Source organism: Drosophila kikkawai, chromosome 3L (genome assembly GCF_030179895.1).
Source record: "Drosophila kikkawai strain 14028-0561.14 chromosome 3L, DkikHiC1v2, whole genome shotgun sequence".
Lineage (NCBI taxonomy): Eukaryota > Metazoa > Arthropoda > Insecta > Diptera > Drosophilidae > Drosophila > Drosophila kikkawai.
Window position 1 is genome coordinate 4,709,897 of NC_091730.1, and position 22,117 is coordinate 4,732,013.

General features: G+C 34.2%; 2 protein-coding genes across 2 annotated transcripts in view; both read left to right on the top strand.

Moving 5' to 3' along the window:
* eIF5B (eukaryotic translation initiation factor 5B) overlaps positions 1–8,255 on the top strand; it is a 42,596-nt gene extending 34,341 nt beyond the window's left edge. The window contains exons 8-9 of the mRNA XM_017174318.3: positions 2,864–3,025; positions 7,796–8,255. Coding sequence (XP_017029807.1) covers positions 2,864–3,025; positions 7,796–7,903 — 270 coding nt within the window. The 3' untranslated portion in view covers positions 7,904–8,255. The remainder of the gene's footprint in view (positions 1–2,863; positions 3,026–7,795) is intronic.
* Positions 8,256–10,504: 2,249 nt separating this feature from the next.
* Positions 10,505–11,845, top strand: LOC108079726 (uncharacterized). Its single transcript, XM_017174136.3, has one exon. The coding sequence runs from the start codon at positions 10,580–10,582 to the stop codon at positions 11,483–11,485; it is 906 nt and encodes a 301-aa protein (XP_017029625.1). The 5' UTR covers positions 10,505–10,579; the 3' UTR covers positions 11,486–11,845.
* The last annotated feature ends 10,272 nt before the right edge of the window (positions 11,846–22,117 follow it).

Genomic DNA, 22,117 nt, shown 5'->3' on the forward strand with positions numbered 1-22,117 from the left:
TTTCTGTTTTCTAATGTCCGTTGTCAGTTTTCCAGTGTCCGTTGTCAGCTGTCCACTACTATCATAAAAGCATCGGTATCTCAGGAACTATACAAACGAGATTTAATAATAAAGTCTTTATCTATAATATTTTTTATTAATTTCATTTTTTAAAGCTTGTATAAGGTTGACAATTTCTATGCAAGCCTTTCATATATCAGGTATTTCATGGTCGGGACTTTTTACTTAAGCCGTCTTTCTTGCTTATTCCTCTTGCTTTTATTTTGTTTCTCGTAGTCTTTACCCCGTGACGGATGTTGCGAATTTTTGTCTGTGCTTGACACATATAAATGTGTGCATATATATATTATGCTGTATATGGGGTAATTCTCTCTACGGTCAACTAATTTAGTGTTTCCTGCTGACAACAGCACAGCACACAACACAAACAGCCTGGAGAGAGAGAAAGAAATCAGAGAATTGTGTCACAAAAATGTTTGCGCTGCCCAAAAAAATACAAAAAAAAAAAGAAGATATCAGACAATCTATTTGTTTGTCTCTCTCTCATGTTGCTCTCTATCAAACATTTCACAAAAACAACCGAAAAACCAAAATTGTTTTTGATTTGTTGTTTTTCTCTCATTTTTTTTTGTTCGCTTGTGGCTTTCGTTCATTCATACAAGGCAGCGCTTTTTTCGAAAATAGACGACATCCGGTCTGCACGAAATATATAAATCATATTTTTAGATAAACGCTGATACACACACACACACACATACACAAATCGAACAGAAAAAAAAATGTGGAATGTAAAATGTTGTTTTCGTAGTCAACTTGTTTGGGTTTCTCGACGACACGAGACGACCGCGCGCAGCGTCATCGAATTTTTTCTCAATGCCCAATAAAGAATTTGTTTGCTTTGGCATCGAAAACTGAAAAACTGAAAATATACCCCCCCCCCACTGTTTTCTTATGGTTATTTTTGGTTGTTCTAAATTATGCAGATATATAGAGGATTAATTCAATGAAAAGTGAATGAAAATCAATGGAAAACTAACGAAGAGTTTGCGGTGAATGGAAAAGTATCTCATTTATAAAATTTGTAAAATTCTAAGAAGATATTTAAATGTGCTTTAAATATTTAAGATTGTCTCTAACAAAAACAAAAAGAATTTTAATATTTTTAAGTCTCTTTTATTTGGATAATTCAGTGTTTTTATTTTGTTCTTTTATTTGAAAATTCACTTAAAACGACAATTAAATTATTTTTCTTTTATTGCAAAAATATATACAAATTGCACTTCAATTTCCCCACCAATTTATCTCCTTTCAAGTCAAGTTTTTCTCATCTCTTTTCTTGTTTTTGCCACTTGCATCAACACAGGGCCCATCAATTTCTCCTCTCATCATTTCATATGAATTTCGGTTTGGATCTGGTCCCCAGAAAATTCGCACTTTTGCACTTTCCCACTCTGCTGCTGCTGCTGGTGCTACTGCCACTTTCCCCAACCCATTCCATATTCCATCCTTCTGCACCATATCTATTCTGTATATCATAAATATCCCCCCACTGGGGATGTTTTCGTTGCTCTCATAAAAGCAGCGGCGCAATGTTGAAAGAAAAAAGATTGTGTGGAAATGGAAATAAATTAACACATTTAATGAACATTTTTACGAAGAGACCAGCCAAAGGAAGAGAACTAAAGACAAAAAAAAAAAGCAAAAACGAAACGAAGACGTTGTGGTACAACGGGGCGTATGAGTAATCAACGACAGGAAATGGTGACAAATGCTGCCCTCCTCGATGGGGTGTGTAAATGTGTTGTAGCTATTTGCACCGATAGCAACGAGCCAACAAAAAATTTCAATAATTTATTTGGTTTGAATGAAATACGATGAACGAGAACGAGAGAGGAGGAGGGGGGAGGGAGGGGGTAGAAGAGAGAGGCAAAGGCAGAGCGACGCCATTGGGGCGGGCGCCCACAGGAAACGCGACGTTGGCAACAGTTTCCTGTCTACGCTGGCTCTGTGGCTATGGCTCTTGTGTTTCTCTGTAGTTTCTGCTGCCGCCGAGTGCAAACGGGTTATGACAACAAACATGTTACAATTTGGTTCAATGACTTTGTTAGGCCATGGAGATAGCAGTACAAAATGCACTGAAAGAAACTTAAGCTAAGGTTCTGGTTAAAGATAATTTAGAAAGTCTGAAACTAATTTAAAAAGGAATTTATAAATGTTTTAAAGGGGGAATAATCTTGTAAATGTATAAATATGGAAAATTATGTACAAAACTATGAATTTATTTAATAAATAAAATTTTAAGAATTTCTTAAAATTAATAATAAAATAATTACATAATTGCTTTAACCCTTTTAAGCTTAAAGCTGTGTTTATTTTTTATATTAAAGAAGTTTTTTGTGTTTTACCAGTGCTAAATGTTATCTTCTCTACTTTCTTCTTTCTACAAAAAGAGTAAAAAATATATATATATATAAATACCAGAGCTTGCAGGGCAGTGTACTATATAGAGACAACTATCCACCCACGGGTTTTATCAGTGAAATTGAGGAAGTGGTCACCGCACATGAAACTAGCAACAGATGCGCTGATAAGAGTTGCCGCCGTAATTCTACTTTTTTTTTTTTTCGTTTTGGCAAACCTTTTAACGTGGAGTTATTTTACGGCTCTGGCATATTAAATGAGCTGGTTTTTGGGCCTAACTTATCAGCAATTCAGTGTATGTCATGCGGAAGTCCCGCCCTATAAATGACCCAGAAACAAGAAATAAATAAATAAAATATAAATAAAATAATTTGCAGACATATTACTCTAAAACACTTTCACAATTTCTCTTAATCATTTCCATTTATTTTTTTCTTTGCAGTTTGTGGACATTGGAATTGTGACTTCCATTGAATCGAATCACAAGCAAATCGATTCGGCGCGCAAGGGTCAAGAGATTTGCGTCAAAATCGATCCAATTCCCGGTGAATCGCCCAAGATGTTTGGACGCCACTTTGAGGCGGAGGACATGCTGGTCAGCAAGGTAAGTGTGTGAATCAAATCACCAAACAAGTGGTGGTTACTCAAGCCACTTGAGTAGAACAAAAAAAAAAGCTAAAGAAGCGGTCTAGCAATAAATTCATTAGGATTCGGGAGCGGAAGCATCAACTTAGAACTCGAGATAGACTCGAGTGTGCATTGTCGGGGGGAAGTTAATAATACTCGTACAGTACAATACCAATATAGATATTTATGAACGGATTAGATATCTGAAGTGTGGCGATTGTAACCTCGATTTTATGGTGCTATTTTTATTTGCTTGTTTTTTTTTTATTGAACTTTACAACATCCTTTGATAGGTTTTAGGAGTGGGTAAGGCCATAATCGTTGGTTTTCTTTTGTAAATATATCGATCTATAAACGTTAGCTTGAGTATTAAACTTGGTCTAGGTCTATCAGTGAAAGTGTGGAGATCAGCCTCGATAAATAATAACTATAAAAGCCGATAAATAGTAATCAAGAAAATTTCACAATAATCGATTTTTTTATAGTTTAATTTATAGATTGTGCAAATATAAAGCTGTTTTAGACATATTCAGAGACGCTGTCATAACACTATAAATAATATTTATGCCCGATAACTAGAATAGCCATTATCGATAAACAGAATAATCAATCGGAAGAAGTTTTTGGCATAGAATGTGCTTTTATCAGTATTCGATAAATACTAATAACGATACCAGAGAATTAAATTCATTTTATTATAGTAAAATATATAATTTAAACTAGAAACTGAATTGAAAAAGAGATGATTCTAATTCATATCAGTAACAACCTTTTAAATTTCGATTATATATCGATTTAAATACCTTTTCAATTACATATCTATTTATATTTAAAATGAATAACTCAATTAATAGTCTCTAAAGTAAATCAAAGGTCACCAGAAGCCTTAAATTAATTTCTAGCACATTTTGCAAACCAAATGTACTATCAATTTACTTTAATTGAACGGACACCATGACCGTTACTCAGTACAAATTCAAGTGCAAATCACTTAAGCTCAACAGCAGAAGCGGCGGCCAGCAACGGCAATCAAAGTTGTCAATTGCACCTGGCTGGCTGGCAAAAGGTGAGAAGTTAGCGGCGGTGCACCTGAACCGCCTCTCTACAGACACACCTCACCTTGAGAGGGCAACAACTGCCAGCCATCTGGCTTATCAAATTACATGGCCAAGTTAAGTGTTAAGTGTTTCCAGGGGGTGAACTTGGATGACTTAACTGGCCTAAGTGGCGTTGAAAGGTCTTTGGAACTTCCTTTCATTCAATCATTTGATTAACAATTACTTACCGCCGTCGCGCTGACGTCAAGGGCTCTTTGGGGGGCGGAAACCAAAAATCGATATCAAACTTAATTTTCGATTCATTTTTATTATTTTTTCGCTTTTCTTATCAGCGGGTGACATCAATGACGTCAGAGGTCTAGGCAGCACCTAATTGCCCATTGAGTTTCAAGACTGCAGCGCGCTTTATTCAATTAATGCTGCGTAAAAATAAAGATGAATAGAAGTATTTTTAGGCCTCACAAATTGAATGATAAAGTTCAGCACTGAAGAAAAATAAATCGAAAGATAATCAAGACAAGAACATAAATAAAATGTTCTAGGGTTAAATTTTCTTCTTCAAAATTTGGGCATATTATTCGCTTAGTTTCTTTTTTTTAATACAAGAGCATTTGTTTTTCTTTTCAATTTTTTCATAAAAACCATGAGAATAATTCACATATAATTCCCAACTGGTTTTAGCCAGCTTTTTTAGGGCTATTTTAGGTACTTTTTTTGATGAGCTTACTAGTAAATTCTTGCTTTATTGCCATCTCAAAGGGTTTTCTGATTTTCCCCCTGTGTAAACACCATTAGTAGCCATCAGAAAGCTGGGATGCCCACCCCATATAGCCGCCCAATTTACACACATTCTCGCTTCTATTTATAGCGCTCAATGTCTTTTGCAAAGGAGAACCTGGCTGCCATGAAAGGGTATTATGTCATGGCTGACCTGATGATACCGATGGCCCTCTGCTACTTATGCATGCAAAAGGGAGGTTGTGTCCTTCTTCTGCTCCATTCTCCGTGCAGATATATTCGCCGCATTTGACCCGAGTCGGGGGCTGACGTCACGTTTCACCTTCCACGGCAATGCACTTGCAGCTGCAACACCGGGCGGCGTCCATTGACCCCTTGAGCGGGTATACTATATGTATATATCGTCATCGAAGTAACCCAGTTTCCCTCGGATGACGACCCAGTTTGTGTGTGTGCAGTGGGTTCGGTTTTCGCCGTTTGCGGCTATATTTTTTTTCTTTGCTTTTTTCTTTTCGGCTTTAAATTGTATGTTCGCCGTTTTATCAGCTCAGTGACGCATTCGGCGACCCAAAATTGGGACAGAGAACCCCCATCCTCATCAGAAAAGCCAACCCAAAACCCCCTTTGGAAATTGAAGCTGAGGTCAAACTGTTGTTTCGGCCTTGCGGGTTTTCAGTCTCGGAAAATTGGGCAAGGCCTTGTGTTTGGGGGTTCTAAAAATAGCAGCAATTAGTTGAGACTGATTGGATTAGGTCGGGGCTTAATGGGTTTTTGGAGCAAGCTAATCAAGTGGAAATTGCAACAGAGTTGTGAAAACTTTAAAGTCCCGATTAAGGTTGTTATGAGTGTGCAAAGTTTGTGAGAGAAAAATTTGAAATTTGATCTAAATGAAGGGAACTCATCAAGGGGAAGTTATAAAATGAGAAATCAGCATTTTAAATTAGAGATGGCAAAGTAAAGTAATACGTAATCGATATATATCGATCACCAAAGCAAAACTAAAAATATTTGGTATAATTACAAAAAATATATACATTTTAAAAAATTTGTTTCAAATATAAAAAAATATTAATTTTGTGCTTGTGATTAAAATCAAGCTAAACATATCGATAAATCGATAAATTAAATGTTTTACTGTACCTCAAAATACTGTTAATGACAGTTCGACTTTTTAAAAGATCCTTTGTATATGTTCTTTAACAATTAACAATTAAAAATTCAAATATTAAATATATCTCAATATATTATCGATAACTCTATCGATAGTTTAATGAAACCTTAAAACCTTGATATATCATAAAGAATTTATTATTCCCCTATACAATTCCAGGCCCAAAAAAGCATTAAAATTAAGCCCCATAGATAACCAATCAATATATACTAAAATTCAGGCTCTGTCTTTTAACGACTCCCCCGATATCCTTCAACTCTCGAAAGCGGACAAAAGACTCGTCCATTCGCTTTAATATGCATGGCCATAAATGGGGACTCCTTGAGAGAGGCTTTATTCCCCCCTTATCGTTTAGAGAAATCTTTTGTACCATAAATATTATACGTTTCCCATAATCAAAAGCATTGATCGGGCCTAATTAATATGCGATGCGCCAAAAAATAAAAATAAATATAACAAAAAAAGAGCAGCTACGAATGGGTATAAAAATAATAATTAAAGAGGGAGAATAACCACAGACAAAAGAAGCAGGGCTGGCTCTTTATCAAGGGTCTTTTAGGGGGTCCGTAAAGTGGAACTATTCATAAGGTCTTGAGACTGGGGAGTCTCGCCATAAACGCGAGGAGGCATTAAAAAACGCATTAAAAAAGCGCCATAAAAAATGGCGACACTAAAATAGCTTCGATAAAGCGTTGCTGGGGCATAAAGTAAACCTAAAGCTGAATCGGATACGAAAAATATGGAAGAGAGAAAAAAAATATTGTTAAAAATGATTTTAATTGTTATGCGCCATATGTCGGGGTTCGGGGAGAAGCAGGAGGAGGAGGAGGTGGAGGTAGTGAAGGCGAAACACCAACGACACGTGCCGCCCCGTTGCTTGATTGATGAAGCAGCCGCATCCTGAATCTCTTTAACCCAGCCCCGAGAAATCGGTGGGAGTTATATATGACAATTGGCACGTTCCAATTATACATTTTAGCTGAATCCATAATGCAAAATGATTTATGTGTAGCGCAGCGTGTTATTAATATGCATTTAAAGGCACACGCTGCTACAAAAAAAAAGCCACAAATTATAATTACAATTTCATTGTGGAATTGGTGATTTCTCTTTAAATGGGGTTTAGGTTAGGAAATTGTGGGTTTGAAATTGATTAATTTGGAAATTAAATGAGGAAAGTTTTGCAAATACATTATATCAGGGAATTTTAAAGGAATTTCAAATGAATTTTATATGATTTTATTTTTAATGAATTTTTAAAGAATTTAAATAGTAAATAAGAACTTGAAAACTTCACATCAATGAATTTTCTGTGGATTTTCTATTGATTTCAAATGAATTTTTAATGCATTTTTAATGAGTTTTCAATAAATTTCAAATAAAGGTTATGTAATTTTATTTTTAATACATTTTTAAGGAATTAAAATGGTATATTAGATCTTGAAAACTTGACATTAATTAATTTTCAAGAAATTTTCAATATATTTTGAATGAATTTGTAAGGCGATAAAATGGTAAATTATCATTTTAAAGCTTTACATAAATGAATTTTCAAGAATTGTTTAATGATTTTTCAATGAATTTGTAATGCATTTTCAATGAATTTTTAATGAATTTTTAATGAATTTTCAATGAATTTTATTTTTAAATGAATTTTAAAGGCTATTAAATGAGTAAATTATAAGAAAACGTTTTATGTAGATCCTTCCACATATATAAAAGATTTTTCTTCTTAAAATATAATTTAATTTATACCCTTTTCCCCTCTTCCTTTTTGCAGATTTCACGCCAGAGCATCGATGCCTGCAAGGATTACTTCCGCGATGACCTGATCAAGGCGGACTGGTCGCTGATGGTGGAACTGAAAAAGCTCTTTGAGATCTTGTAAATAAATTCGATTTTGCCAAAATTATCAGCAGCTTAAACGTACAAGCAAAAAAACATAAAAAAAATAACAAAAAAGAAAAGTTAAAGAAACAAATTAAACTACAGACTGTGCGCGCTTGTGGTGTGTCCTGGTCCTCGTTACCAGGAGGATCTGGATCCTTTCTTCTTAAGCTTAGTTTCATTTTTTAAACAGTCAGTCGTAGTCGCTTGAAAAAGTACTCTGTTATAATGGTTTTAAATCAAATTTTTTGTAAAACTCTCTTTACACAAAAACAAAAAAAAAAACTAAAAACCTCGACCCTCTACCCAATTATTGCCTGCGATTTTTGTTAAAAAGCGAATCTAGAATAAAATGCAACAACAGGAGAAAAGTTAAGCTATGCAAAAAAAAAACAAAATGTGTTTGTGTTTGTGTGTTAAACTGTGTCACTGGTGACGTCATCGGTGGAAAGGATATTGACCTAGTTGGCATGCGCAGAGGTCCGTTTTTCATTCATAGCCAGGATGCTGCTGCTGCTGCTGCTGCCGCTCCTTGCACTGTGTGTCATTGAACGCGCCAAGGATGCCGATGAATGGGGGAGTCCTGCCTGCAGCCCAAAAAACTGGGTCATCCGCCAACGAGGTTCGTTCACCCCAAGGACAATTGTGTCGCAGCGGCAGTAGCAGCAGCAGCAGCAAAGTTACGAGTCTCTGCTCAGTTTTGTGAATGACGCAAATGCTGCCTGCAAGTATCCTTCAACTGGGCTCAAGTGGGCCAAGTGTGTGGTATATATCCTCGTCTACCCTGCCAGGCATTCGTCCTCGAGCTAATGTTTTGTCAAGTGCCAGCGCCATTAATGGGGCTGCCTGCTCTCCAGCCAGATATATGTTTATTGTATGTGTATTGTGTAGCTGCCAAAAGGGTAGGACTTTTGTAATCAGGGAGAATCTGTCTATTAAAAATTGGATAATCTGCTAAAGCGGGTCATTTAATAGCCAAGGTAAGCCGTGCTTAAAGTTTTATTGGGGAAATATTTGAAAGGATTTAATCCTATTTACGTGGGCGGATGTAGTTTCAGAGAAAGTCTATTAAAATTTTTTATTATATATTTATTTCTTTATATTTCTTCTTCTTTTACTGGTGAATTTTTCGTTAAATCATGATCATTTCTACCTACAATTTGTTTTGACAAGTACCTTAATGTGTGCACTTATAATTCCCAACTGGTTTTAACATTTTTGGAATAAAGTAAAGCTTCCTGGCTGGTGCTATTATTTTAGTGATGTTAACCAAGTGCTATTACATCGTTACTTACCATAACAACAACGCCGTTTTTCTTAAATCAAGATTTAAATTTAAATTTAAATTTGAAAAAAAAAATGTTATCATAAAAAAAACTTTCTAAATGTAAGAAGACTTAACTTTTATAGCAATAAGATTGTTTCTTAAAATATAAAAATTTAGGGAACTAAAAATGTAAAGGTGTTTTCCCGTACACCTTCTGCTAAAACAACAGTTTCTAAAAAGTCTCTTAAATGGGCACTAAAAGAAAAGGGTAATAAAAATGAAAAGCACCTAATAGAAGTGCAGCCAGAGCGAATGTGCTGCTATTGAGTTGTTTGCGGAGTTCCGTTCCCAAGTGCCTACCGTATCGCATTACGTTATTTCTGGCACGTAATTCCCTCTTAAATGGCACATGCAAGGTGCACTTAAAATTCAAAGGAAATGTGTGCGGCATTTTCTTTGCCAAAAATTTAATGCCCATCAAAAGAGTGTAAGTGTATGTGTGTGATTTTCATTGAGGAAAAATATAAAGACACATCCTGCTTCGTGGGCTACGTGTCTCCATGTTCATTCATTGATTTTCTTGGCCCCCCCAACCATTACCTTAGGGGGAAAAACACATGCGCGAAGATGGGGCAAAAATTCAAGAATGACATTCCCCGACGTCCATCGTCGTGGAAAAAAAAAGGAAATCCCCGCAGAGCCCGAACCGAACCGCAGGCCCCAAAAAACACAGACTCGAAAGAGCGGGCGAGAGCGAACAAGGATTTTCATTCACAAGGAAAACAGCGTCCCCACGAAGAAAATGGCATCCACACAGTAAAAGGACTGTGGAACTAGGGCAACAAACGCACACATACACAGCGGTAGGTCCTGCCGCAACTTGTGGAAGGTAAGTTTTTTTTCCTCTTATTTTCCTATTTTTTCTGCCCCCTCTCTTTGGTATTTTTCCTTGATGACGCTGCGTGGGCGGCAGCATTGGTTCATTGAGGAAAACGAACCGCCTGGCGAAGGACTCCATGGCCACTTGAGCGTGCCAGCTTAACTGCTTAGCTTGGTCCAATGCCGCGGCATCTGTGGATGTGTGTGTATATATATAGCTATATCCTGTGATGTGAATGGAGAGGAGAAATAAAAGTCAAATTGAAATTGACAATTTAAATCTGTGAGCAGGGAAAGCTCTTAAATACATTTAATCAGTTATCAGTTAACTTTTAAACACTTTTTACTTATTTAATAAACAATTTAGGAGATATTTTAAATAATAAAATATATAATAATAATAAAGAAGAACATTTCAATCATATTAACCTTTTCTAAAGTGTCTCAGTACTTTCAAATATATTTATAAATCATCTATTAACTTGGCTCTAACTTTCAATACCCCCAAAATATCCCAAAAATAATACAAATATGGCTATTTTAATTAATATATTTATTATCACCTCTTTCTTGCTGAACTTTCTAATGTGCCAAAGGCAGGACTACTCCTTGATTGCCCAACAACCTGAATTTCTGGCCATGCCAAATCATCCCAGAAGCAACGAAATGGATTATCTCAATCCAATTCAAAGCTCACAAATGGGAATACCAATCTGTCCAGCCGAAAACCCCGCCGATGTGAGCTATGAGAACTATTCCGCTGTTCAGTTGAATCGCAAGAAAATAGCCAAAAACGAGGATGATGGCGAGGATCTTGATGCGGCATCCGGCGATGATGATGACGATGGTGACGAGTGTGGGAATGATAAGTTAAACGTGGACGATTCGGCATTTGTGGCCAGGATCTCCTGCCTAATGGCTTCCATAGAGCGTCACATCAAGGCCATTCTGGGGAATGTCAATAAAATAGAAACGCAAGTGGGTAACCTAAAGTCAAAAGGAACCAACGGAAAGTGCAAACAAGACAAAGAGCCCACACCAAAGACGAAATGTTTCAAACAGTCAAAGTATTTTCAGGACAAGCAGTGGCGTCCTGGTCAAGAAAAGCATAATCAGGAGGATTTTAAGTTGGCTTTAGATCAGAAACTAGAAAACAATCCAATGCAACCGAAACTTCTCACCCAAAACAAGGAAGATATCTCTCTGCCAGGTTTAGGCATCCAATCTCTGAATAAGGGACTTACTACCTTTCCATCAGGAGCCAAAATGGAATACATAAAATCGGATTTAAAGACTATATGGCCAGCTCCAATAGAGCACAACCTCAAGCCCTACGAGGAGTACGAAGCCAGATTGAGACGTCTGATGGCCAACCGAGATGCCATCGAGAGGAATGTGGTAAAGATGCTGGGTCCCAGGCATGGGGAAAGGATGTAGCTTGGCCAGGATATGAAATGGAATTGGAAATGAACGGAAAGGCAGGCTTTCAAATAAATATTTTGCACGTGCACGTGTTTATATACATTGAACATTTCAACTCGAGGTCAGCGCTTTACCTCTGCCACTTGGCCAATAATCTAGGACACTTGTGACGTCAGTGGTGGTGGCAAGCACTCGAGGAATTTATTGCGGATCAAATGAACATGAAAAAGCACACACATCAATGTGGAGGCCAAACTTTGATACATTTCACTCATTGAGCATTTTGCTGTTCAATGAAATCTCACAATGAAATTTCATTTATTTTTATTCTCTTGCATTTATTTGTAAATATATATTTATATGTGTTGGTCGAAATGTTTTTTGTGTCTTTATATTGAATGGCAGTTGGTTTTTTCTCTGTTGTTTTTGTTTGCCCTGATTAGATGATTCACATTTTGTTGGCATTTCAATTTACGGCCCCAAAACAATGGGGAAGATGTCCAGTTTCCCAAACAAGCAAAAAAATCTAATGAAATTCCAATGGAAATACTCTTTCTAGGGGGATATACTTTGGTTGGTTATTGTTGGGTTGTTTCGTGAAAAATAAACCTAATTTTTATATATATTTCTATAATTTTTGGTATTATATTTTAGTCAGGAGCTTGAAAATCAGTGAAGGAATCATTTCCGACCCTATAAATCATATATATTCTTGATCAGCAACAACAGACGAATTTTTTAGCCATGTCCGGAAGATAAAATTTTTTTTTAAATTTTTTTCAAAATTTGATAAAAATTGAGAAAAATTTTAATTTCTTAATATGTTAAATTTAGTATACAGATTTGTTCAACTGCCAAAAAACTAGAACAGAAAACCTTTCCGAATTGAATTTAATGCTTTTTTGACTTAGTTATGATAGATATTTCATAAAGTGCCATGGAGATTTCGCTACACAAATTTCATCCCAAAAGTTTGTTTACTTTCTGTTTTTCATTTTTAATTTAAAATTAATTCGTTTACAAATAGTTTATGTTTTTGGTGTTATTTTAGCAGCTCTTGTAATATTCTTTATTATAATTTTACCTAATTATATGTTGTTAATTATATTTAAATGTATAAATAATCTCTTCTATGATTTTATTTCATTTATAAATGATTTTAGCTTTAATTTGGTTAAAATTTTAGGTGATATTTATTATAAATCTAGTAAACATTTGTTAAAAAAGCTTTTATCAAGAGTAAAAGTTTGATTTCATTCACTAAAATCACTTTTAAATATTTTTTATAATTTCAAAAATAATTTAAAATTGATTTGGAAAGAAATATCAGCATATTTATTTCCTGTTTAATATAATTATATATTCACTTTAAATACCTGTATATATTTTTTAACAATAAAAAAGATTTATATTTTATTTTTAATCAATAATACATACTTTTTATTAATAAATAATATAATATAAGATTTTTTTAAAATAGTTCAGTATATATATAATTTTCTATAGTTCCATAAATCTTCCCTAAATTTATTTAGTTTTTTCACAACCAAAAAGTATCCCAACTTCGTTTAAAAAAAAACGCAGCTTTCTTGTTAGACTTTAGCTTGTTTTATTCGTCTTTATTCTTTCTGGAGACTCTTATTTATACATTTATAAATATATATATAAATTTTTTATGTGTCCCTCCCATATATGTGGAGCTGGCAAAGTGGCTGCTCGGGTCTCTCCGCCAAATTTGGTGCCGCATTCGGCCGGATGTCGTTGGAAATAATATTGAAATCTTTATTGTTTTCACTGATTAATTTATGGGCCAGTAAACGAAATGAGTTTTTTTGTTTCGACTCGATTTTAATTAAGAAGTGCTAATCTAATTTCGAAATTTGCCCGCCACAAAGGCCACCAAAAAGGCAACAACCCTGGTGAAAACAGCTGACGATAGGATGACCTTGTGGATGTGCAGCAACCCCCGAGAGGAAATTCACGGCCAATGTCAGGGCGACGCCTACCGAAGGTCGTTGCCAAGGCGACTGAGTGGGCCTGAGCGTTGCTCATTGGGCCCAGGAAATGCAGGCGTGTGTATACATGTGGGCGGCCATTGAACGTGGCGGGCGGTGCATCCAAAATGGCCGTCAGCGGTATGACCTTGAGCGGAGAGCCTTGATTGGTGCGTAGGCCCCGGTGGGGGGTTAGACCGCTTCAGGGTCATCGAGGAACAGAGAGGGTAGAGGGGTGGGCATATATATATATACATGGCCATGCAAATGGGAGGCATAGAAGGAGCTGGAGATGGTGATGGTGATGGAGCCGGAGCCGGAGCTGGGAGCCACGTTCAGCTGGGAACAGGAGCAGCCAGGATTAGTCCTGGCTGCAGCGAAGCCTTCCGGAATCTGAAGCCGAATCCGAATGGCCACCCGAAGCCCACGCATTTGTGCGTTCGGACCTGGTCGGCTGGCCATTCGGGGATTCCCCTCCAACAACGAGATCCTGTCGGCTGGCAGTCGTCGATTTCCGTTGATTCTCGGCAATTCTTCGGCTAAGCCTGCAGTTCCGTGCACCGTTGGCTCAGTCACTGGACGAGAGTCAGCCTGCATTCAACGTGCAATCTCCCTGAGAAGTTAGCTATAGTTGCAGCAGAAACACTATTCCAGCTTACCAGCTTACCAGCATCCCAGCAGTTATACATATAAAGACACTTTTTGTGGTGTGCAATTACCAGGAAGCCAGCAAGCGAATAATTACAATTATAACTTCAAGTCCCAGGCGTGCACATGGCGTATGCGTAATGTCAGTGTTTTCAAGTGCATAAATCTATATTAAATAAACATATTTATCAAGTGAACCCCACAATATATATTAACTTGAGTGCAAAAAAACAAAACAAAAGCAAAAATTAACTGTTTGATTAATCAATTAATCAAGAACAACAACAATAAACGAACGAGAAGCCATCATTCAAGTACAGTTGCCACCAAAAAACAAAAGCAACCCCGAAAACCCAAACGAACCGAACCGAAGCCAAACTCTAATCAAATTATCTGCATTATCCTGCAATCGAATTCAACGAGAACAACTTTTAACCAAAAACGGAACAGCAGAGAACACTCATCCATCAGGCGGGCGAATCGCAAGTTAATACCTTCGGCTGTTGTCCTGGTGAGTAGCCGCCAGCTTCCTTGTTGCCCGTCCATCTTTATCAATTGGTTTTTATTCAACAAAGGGCCAAAATGTCTTAGTAAACTTTAAAAATTCTCAATTGAAAACATGCTTAAATTCTGGTTTAAAAAGTAGCCCATAAGGTTAAGTAGGCTTTTGTTTATAAAGATTTTAGGAGTAATGCCTAGTTTATTTTTTATTTAAGAAACAAATTTTTGGGTTAATTAACCCCAAATATATGGGTTAAAGATCAGATACATATTTGTACTTTAAATTTATAGAATAAAACTATTTTTTAATAAAGCTTAGACTTTAGTTATTAAACTTTTTCAGTGCTCTCTTGTTTAATCTTTCATTAACAATTTTTTAATAATTATTTTCTTTACAAAAAACATTTTAGCATTTAGAAAGTTCTGTTGTAAAAAGTAGCACTTATGTTTTCATTTCTAACAATATCAAATTAAATAAACACTTAATTATAAAAGACATTTAATATTTTTCCTAATTTTATAATAATAAACTTAAAAACAAATCATCATCTTAGTTACAAGTGGCTTTAGTTTATGGAAATTACAGTACAAATACATTAGCATCAGAAATCAAATATTTAAAATATATTCCATGAAAACTTCCACTTAAAAAGTCTTTATAAATATTTTAATATTACAATTAGATGTTATTTGTTTCAAATGAAATTGAAAAGGAACCACAGGTGCTTTTGAAACACACTAAATTAATTACAATTATGATTTATTTTACGGGGAATCGAGTAACAAGAAGAATTTACCTAGTAATTATTAGTTAACTAAGCTACTAAATATGTTAAGCTAATTCTATAGACCATATATGTTTCTAGTGGTGTCAGGAAACCCAGTGTTTAATCATTTTGAAAACATTTTTCAAATGATTTAAATTATTCCAAAATTATTATTAATATTTAAAATATTTAAAAAATATTCTTATTTAATTTCTGGCATATATTTCTCAGTCACTCTGATCTTGCAATATTTTTCAACTGCTTCTTCCACTAATATCTCTTCTACTGCCAAACAACTTAACTTTATTTTTTTAGCAGTTTCTTTTCTCTTTGCCTTAAAGGCAAATCAGCAAATCAGAAGCTGTATCTTTTTAGCTTAGGCTTTCTGGAATGCCATAAATCATTTTCACTGCCCAAAAACGAAGAGAAAAAGAAGAACCCAAAAGGCGAAATAAAGTGGAGTGGAAGAAGGCTCTTAAGTTAATTTAGTACTTTGTTCGCTGTGCCAGATCATTAAAATTATTTGGCGACTTTGAAAAATTCGAAACAGTAGCCCACAAACACCGACAGCTGAACGAATCTCGGAATGAAATTGGTTTGGCCGTTGATGATGAGGATGAAGATCGTTGTCGGCGACCTGCTGCGATTGCCTGCAGATGTCTCATAAACATAAGAGGCAACCAGGCCTCTCAGGCACTCAAAATATATACCCAGTATATAAATATATATTTTGTATTTTTATGAAATTTGTATAATCTGTATGCGAATCATAATGACGCAAAATCAAGATCAGGCCGAAGGCTGAAAGCTGAAAGCCCAAGACACACTTTTGCTTTTTATGCCAACTGAAATATGATGGATGCTCCTCCGCTCTGGGGACTCACATCAAATTTTAAAGAGTTTAACCCATTTTTTGAGAGGAATATGTGTTTTTTATTAAACTAAAAATATTTTATTAATAATATGGGAAAAGCTTATTAGCTTGAAGTCTTGTAAAATAGTTTTAGTTGCAAAAAAGGAATGAGTTTTTACTTAAGAAAGCTTTGAATTATCATCTTGGCAAATTTATAAATATTTAAGAAAGCTTTAAATTATCTTCCTAATAATTTTATAAATATTTAAATATAATATATTTCTTATTTAAGAAGTAATATATATTTATTTAAATATAATATAGGTAGCTAGCAAGTTGAGCTTTCTTCAATCAAAACATTTGACTTACTTTTTTATACATTTTTTAGTTTATAGTTTAAAGACTCTTAAATAAAATAATATAATCATTTCGTGAACCCATTTAATAGCTTGCAAATATGAGAAACATCTACACTTTGGGTTAAAAAATATATAATTTAAAATAAAATACCTAAACAAAGAAAGCATAGGAACACACCAAGGATTAAATTTTATTTTAGTTTTTTGAAAAATAAATTTATCTTGCTAAAACAATTATAGAATAATTAGAATTAGATTCAAATAATATCAGTTAATAGCTCTCTCCAAAAATTCTATAAATATTTTTCACATCTTTATTTTATAAATATAATTTAATTAAAACATCTGTACAAAGTAGGCTAGGAACATCATAAGGATCAATTGAAATTTTACTTCAGCTTGGTGATGAATAAATGTATATTTCTAAAACAATTCTAGTTAAGTTAGAAAATGGATGATATTCCAATAATATTTATTAGTTAATAGCTCTCTCTCTCTCTCTCGTTTTAATTTAAAAACTATAATTTAAAATAAATACCTAAAAAAACAGGACAGAGAACTACCCAAGGATCAATTGCAATGTTATTATTATTAATAATTATTATTCATGTCTTTAAAAAATAAATTTTGATTCCAAAAATAATTATAGATTAATTAGAAAAGGGAAAATATTTTAATAATTATAAAAAGTATTTTTCAAAAATGTATACATTTTTCTTTTTATCTAATTGTACAAATATTTTTTGATAAATTGGTTTCCCCTCTTAAATTATTTTTAATAAAAATCCCCAAATATGTTCAATGGGTTAAGATTACTTCTGACTCCAGATCCAAACCATTCAATTAGCTGCGCTTGGCCTGGCCTGGCGTTGACCAAGACTAATGCGCACATTTCATGCTGATCGTCGCAGGAATTCCAATTCCTTCCATTTTTTATTTTTTTTTATTTTCGGGTTTGGTTTTGGGGACTTGAACATTGCGATCTGGAGAGACCTTTTTTCGCGTAACATAATTGCGTGAATAACTGCGTTAATTTCCCAAAAGGACTTGACAGCGGATGTGGCTACTGGTCTCCACCGATCTTGGCCTGGCCGGCTGCTTTGCATTGGCATTCCTTAGGTCCCAGCTGCCAACAACGATCCTCTGGGCCAACCTTTCTGGCATTTTTGTTTCGTATTCAAGCAAAGGGTGTGCCACCAGTCAGTGGCTCTTTTTGTGTATCTTTTTTTTATATACACATATATATCTTTTTTTAAATTTATTTTTTATTTATTTTACCCCATAAATGGCTTCCGCCGTAGTGTCCAGTTTTTGGTCAGCAGCAGCAGCGCTCACACACATGGAGCTCCATTTAAGGTACCTCCGGGGGCTGGGGCTCTCCCAATTTAATTATGAATATTATGAATAGGCCAGTCAAAAGTGGCCATGTGGGCAAAAAGGCAACTCCCCCGCGTTGCGAGACGCTGTTCGAAAATGCGAGTATCAAAATATGAGCTATGCGTTCCAGTTTCCCTGTGGGTTTTTCATAGATCTCCAAGCTGCCATGCTCTTTCTTTGGCGGTTTACACTCAAAAAAAGAAGAGGTCTTACATTTTCAATAGAATTTAACCTTTAAAACGATTAGGACAACGTCTAGATATATCATACTCCACAACATATTTTTGAGAAAATATTCTTGCTGAAATTATCTGTTGACTTTCGAAGTTCCACTAAATTCATATTAAAAATCTTTATAAATTATACCAAATGTTTTATTTGATTTTGCATAATAAATACATATATTTTTTAATCAGTTTTAAATTAAATCTTGTAACTATTCAAAGTGGTTTTTTATTTTTTAATATGATTCACCTACAAATTCACATAAATAAATATTTTTTAAGGCTAAAATACTTAATTATTACTTGGATATTTAATAGAATATATAATTTATCGACAACTTTAGCTTTATAAACTCCTGTGTCTTTATAAAAAAAATATTATATTGGGTTTAAAGATGGTTTTAAATAGGGTTTTAAGTGTTTTAATGGGGTAAAAAATACTTTTAAAATTAAGATACTTTGAAAGTAGTTTAAAAAACACAAATAATGGAAACTATTTGCTAAAAGAGAGTATGGAAATCGATGATATAAAATAGGGATTCTATGTTTTGAATATTGTTAAGATTATCCACTTTATATAGTTTTATATACTTTTTGGATAGTAGTTAAGTTCTCAGAGATATATAAATAAAAAACACGTATAGCTTGGTATATTCCCTAAATTTTATTTCCTTAATTTCCTCAAAGAACAAAATTATGATATTTTTTATGAACATAATAATATAATAATTCTCAAAAAATATTAATTTCATTGTTACATCTATATTAATTTAATTATATTAAATCAAATATATTAATTATATTATATACATTAATTTATTAATATTATATATTATTCATTATTTATATTGATTGCATTAAATACTATTTTTGTAAACCTTTTTCCCCAACTGTAATTATGCCCCGTCTTTTCTCTCGCTCCGCCGATGACAACGGAAGCGAGTTGGCGTTGCCGCCGTCGTCATTTTGCGTTTGTCACAAATTTGTTTAGCTAAAATATTGATAGAAAGAAGAGAAAAAAAACGAAAAATAAATAAACACAAATTTTAAATAGTTTTTCATGTGGGGGTTCCGCTGAGTGGCCGAACTCCTCCACAAATTGCTTGGCTAGTATTTGCCTCGTCCGTCGGCTCATGAAATTTTCAAAATCCGTCGGGAGGGAAAGCGCCACAGAGGCGGCGACGGCTTCTATTAGTTTTTGATTTTTGGTTTTTCGATTTTTGGTCTTCGATTATTAAGCCTACTTTGTGCATGTCGAACCATACCAAATGTGGCTGTAATTTAAATATGCATTTATTATTTCCACTTGGCATAAAGTCTTGCATTTTATGTTGACTTTTACATTGATAACAAATTGGGCTTAGACTTGAGTATTTATATTTTTTGTATTTTTTAGTTAAAAGAATTGGAATAGAGCATTTTAAGCAAAGAATACAAGCTGTAAAATTTTTTAGAAATTAAATTTTTAAATTTTGATTTATAATTTACATTTTCTATGGAAACTTGAGCTATTAAGTTTATTCAAAAGCTTGCAGAGCATCGAAGAACCCATTTCCGACCCTATAAACCATATATATTCTTGTTCAGGATTAACAGGCGCGTTTTTCTAGCCATGTGTTAAAGAAAATTTTTTTTTTAATTTTTTCAATATTTTATAAGGGGTTACATCATTAAAATTCTCAAAAATTAACAAAAATTTTGATTTCTTACAAAACTTAAATTTAGTTTGCAGATTTCTTAAGCTTCTAAAAACTAACAAAAAACTGCTTTCCGAATTGAAATTAAGGCATTTTTGGCTTAGTTATGATCTATTATTGATTTACTTTAGTTTAAAAAATATTAAAAAAATAAAATAAATAATTAATAAAAACAAACTAACACAGGAAAGCTTTCCAAATCGAAATTAATGCATTTTTGGCTTAGTTATGCTCGTTTTTTTATTTACTTTGGTTTAAAAATATTAAAAAAATAAAATAAATAATTTATAAAAACAAAAAATGTTAAATAAAGCTTTTAACTTTTAAACCAGCCCAGAAATAGGCCTAAAATATCATTAAAATTCCTATAGGAAACGGAAATAAGATTAAATAGGTAAACAGTTTTCACCTATTTGTAGTTATTTTTTCATCATACATTTAAAAGTTATTCAGTAAGCTATAAATATTCTAGAAAACCCAACCAAGGAAATACGTTTTTCGTATAATAAATATTTACCCCCGGTTATTTCTTTGGTATTATCAATATTTTTTTTGGCAAAACAACAAAGACACAACAGTGCCTAAAACTGTTTGTTGTTTTGCATTTCGGTCAAGTCCAGTCACGAGTTACTGATAAACCCATATTCTTATCTGTGAGATACTCGGAATCTGGCCGTTGTTCTGGCAAAAAGGAAATTTGCTTTCTGGCCAAATTGTGAAAGTCAAAATTCTCCAGATGGGCCAAAATCCGTTCCGATTAACATATAAGTTTGGCCCGAATTTTGGAGGGGGAAAACCTGAGCAGAGGAACTTGTTGTACGGCCCAAAACTTGCCTCAAATGAGGCGTTATGTAAATGTCTCTTTTCCATCTCCATATTTCCATGTCTCTCCATTTGATTTTAGCTTAGTTTTTGTGACTAGATCTAACCAAATGTGGAACGCCCACGCCCACGAAATCGTTTGGATTTTGTCAAGACTTCATTATGCCAGCCAGTCTGTGCAGTCTCATCGAAAAATTGCTAAAGATACACATGGAAAAACTAAGTTTAAGTGATTAAAATATGGTTTAAAGTGTAGAATAAAAAACTATAGTAATATATTAAATGGTTTTTAGGTAAAAAATAAAGAGTAAAATGGTGAAAATTGTAGGTTAAGGTATTTCATGAATTTCTTGTATGACAAAGACGATTTTTTGTAGTAATTTGAAAGATTTTTGGGTATTATAAAATTAACAAATATTTTTATACAATTTATAATATGAGAAAATATACTTTTTTTAAGGTTTTAAAACGTATTAAGGTTTTTTAGCTTTTAATTTTATATTTATTTGTCTTAATTTGCCTCAAAATTCTCTATTAAATCTGAATTATTTTCTCTTAACTTAGCTTACATCTCATTTATGTAAGATTTTTAAATAAGAAACCCTTTATGAATTGTGGGGGGATTAATGAAAATATATACATGAAAATTAATTAAATAAATATTTCTGCATGCTAAAAACCCATCTAAATATAGTAAAATTCCTTAAAATGTTACAATTTACGATGGTAAATATTTACCATAAGTAGGCAGATTTTAGCAAGCTTTATTTTTTATGTGTACGGTGTGTGTTTTTTTTCGTATTGTAATGCTGATTTATGGCGACGCCTCGTCTGCGGCGAAGACGAAGTCCAACAAAACGTCTGCCTTAAGCGCTCAAAAAAATATAAAAAAAATTAAGTGGAGTACAAAAAAGTGCACACTAACCGAATCAATGGAAAATATTTAATTATATATGGTACATATATATTTTTCCCCTGTTGTTTTCCCCACTTATTTAATTTGCAAAGCCAATGAAAGTCACGCGGATGGCAAAGGCAATTTTTGTGTTTGCGCACAGAGTGAGGCCGACGGCGCTGTTGGCGCTGGCAGAGCGACGGCGGCGGCAGACCTCCATTTCCATTCATTATAATCGCGGAGCGTTCATTTCATTCATAAAAAAGACGAAGCGAAACGAAACGAAGCGAAGGCGAAGGCAAAACGAAGGCGAATGCATCTGTATCTGTGAGAGTCGAACAGCGAATTCGCCGCGAGCCCAGCGCTCTCGTGAGCGTAGGCTTACACTCTCGCTCTCTCTGTTGTCTTGCGGCGAAAGAGTTGAGAGGCAACGATTGAGATACTTTTTGGCCGGAGAGCGACAAGAGTGAGCGAAATTTGCATGGCGAACGTATCTGTATCTGCAGCTGT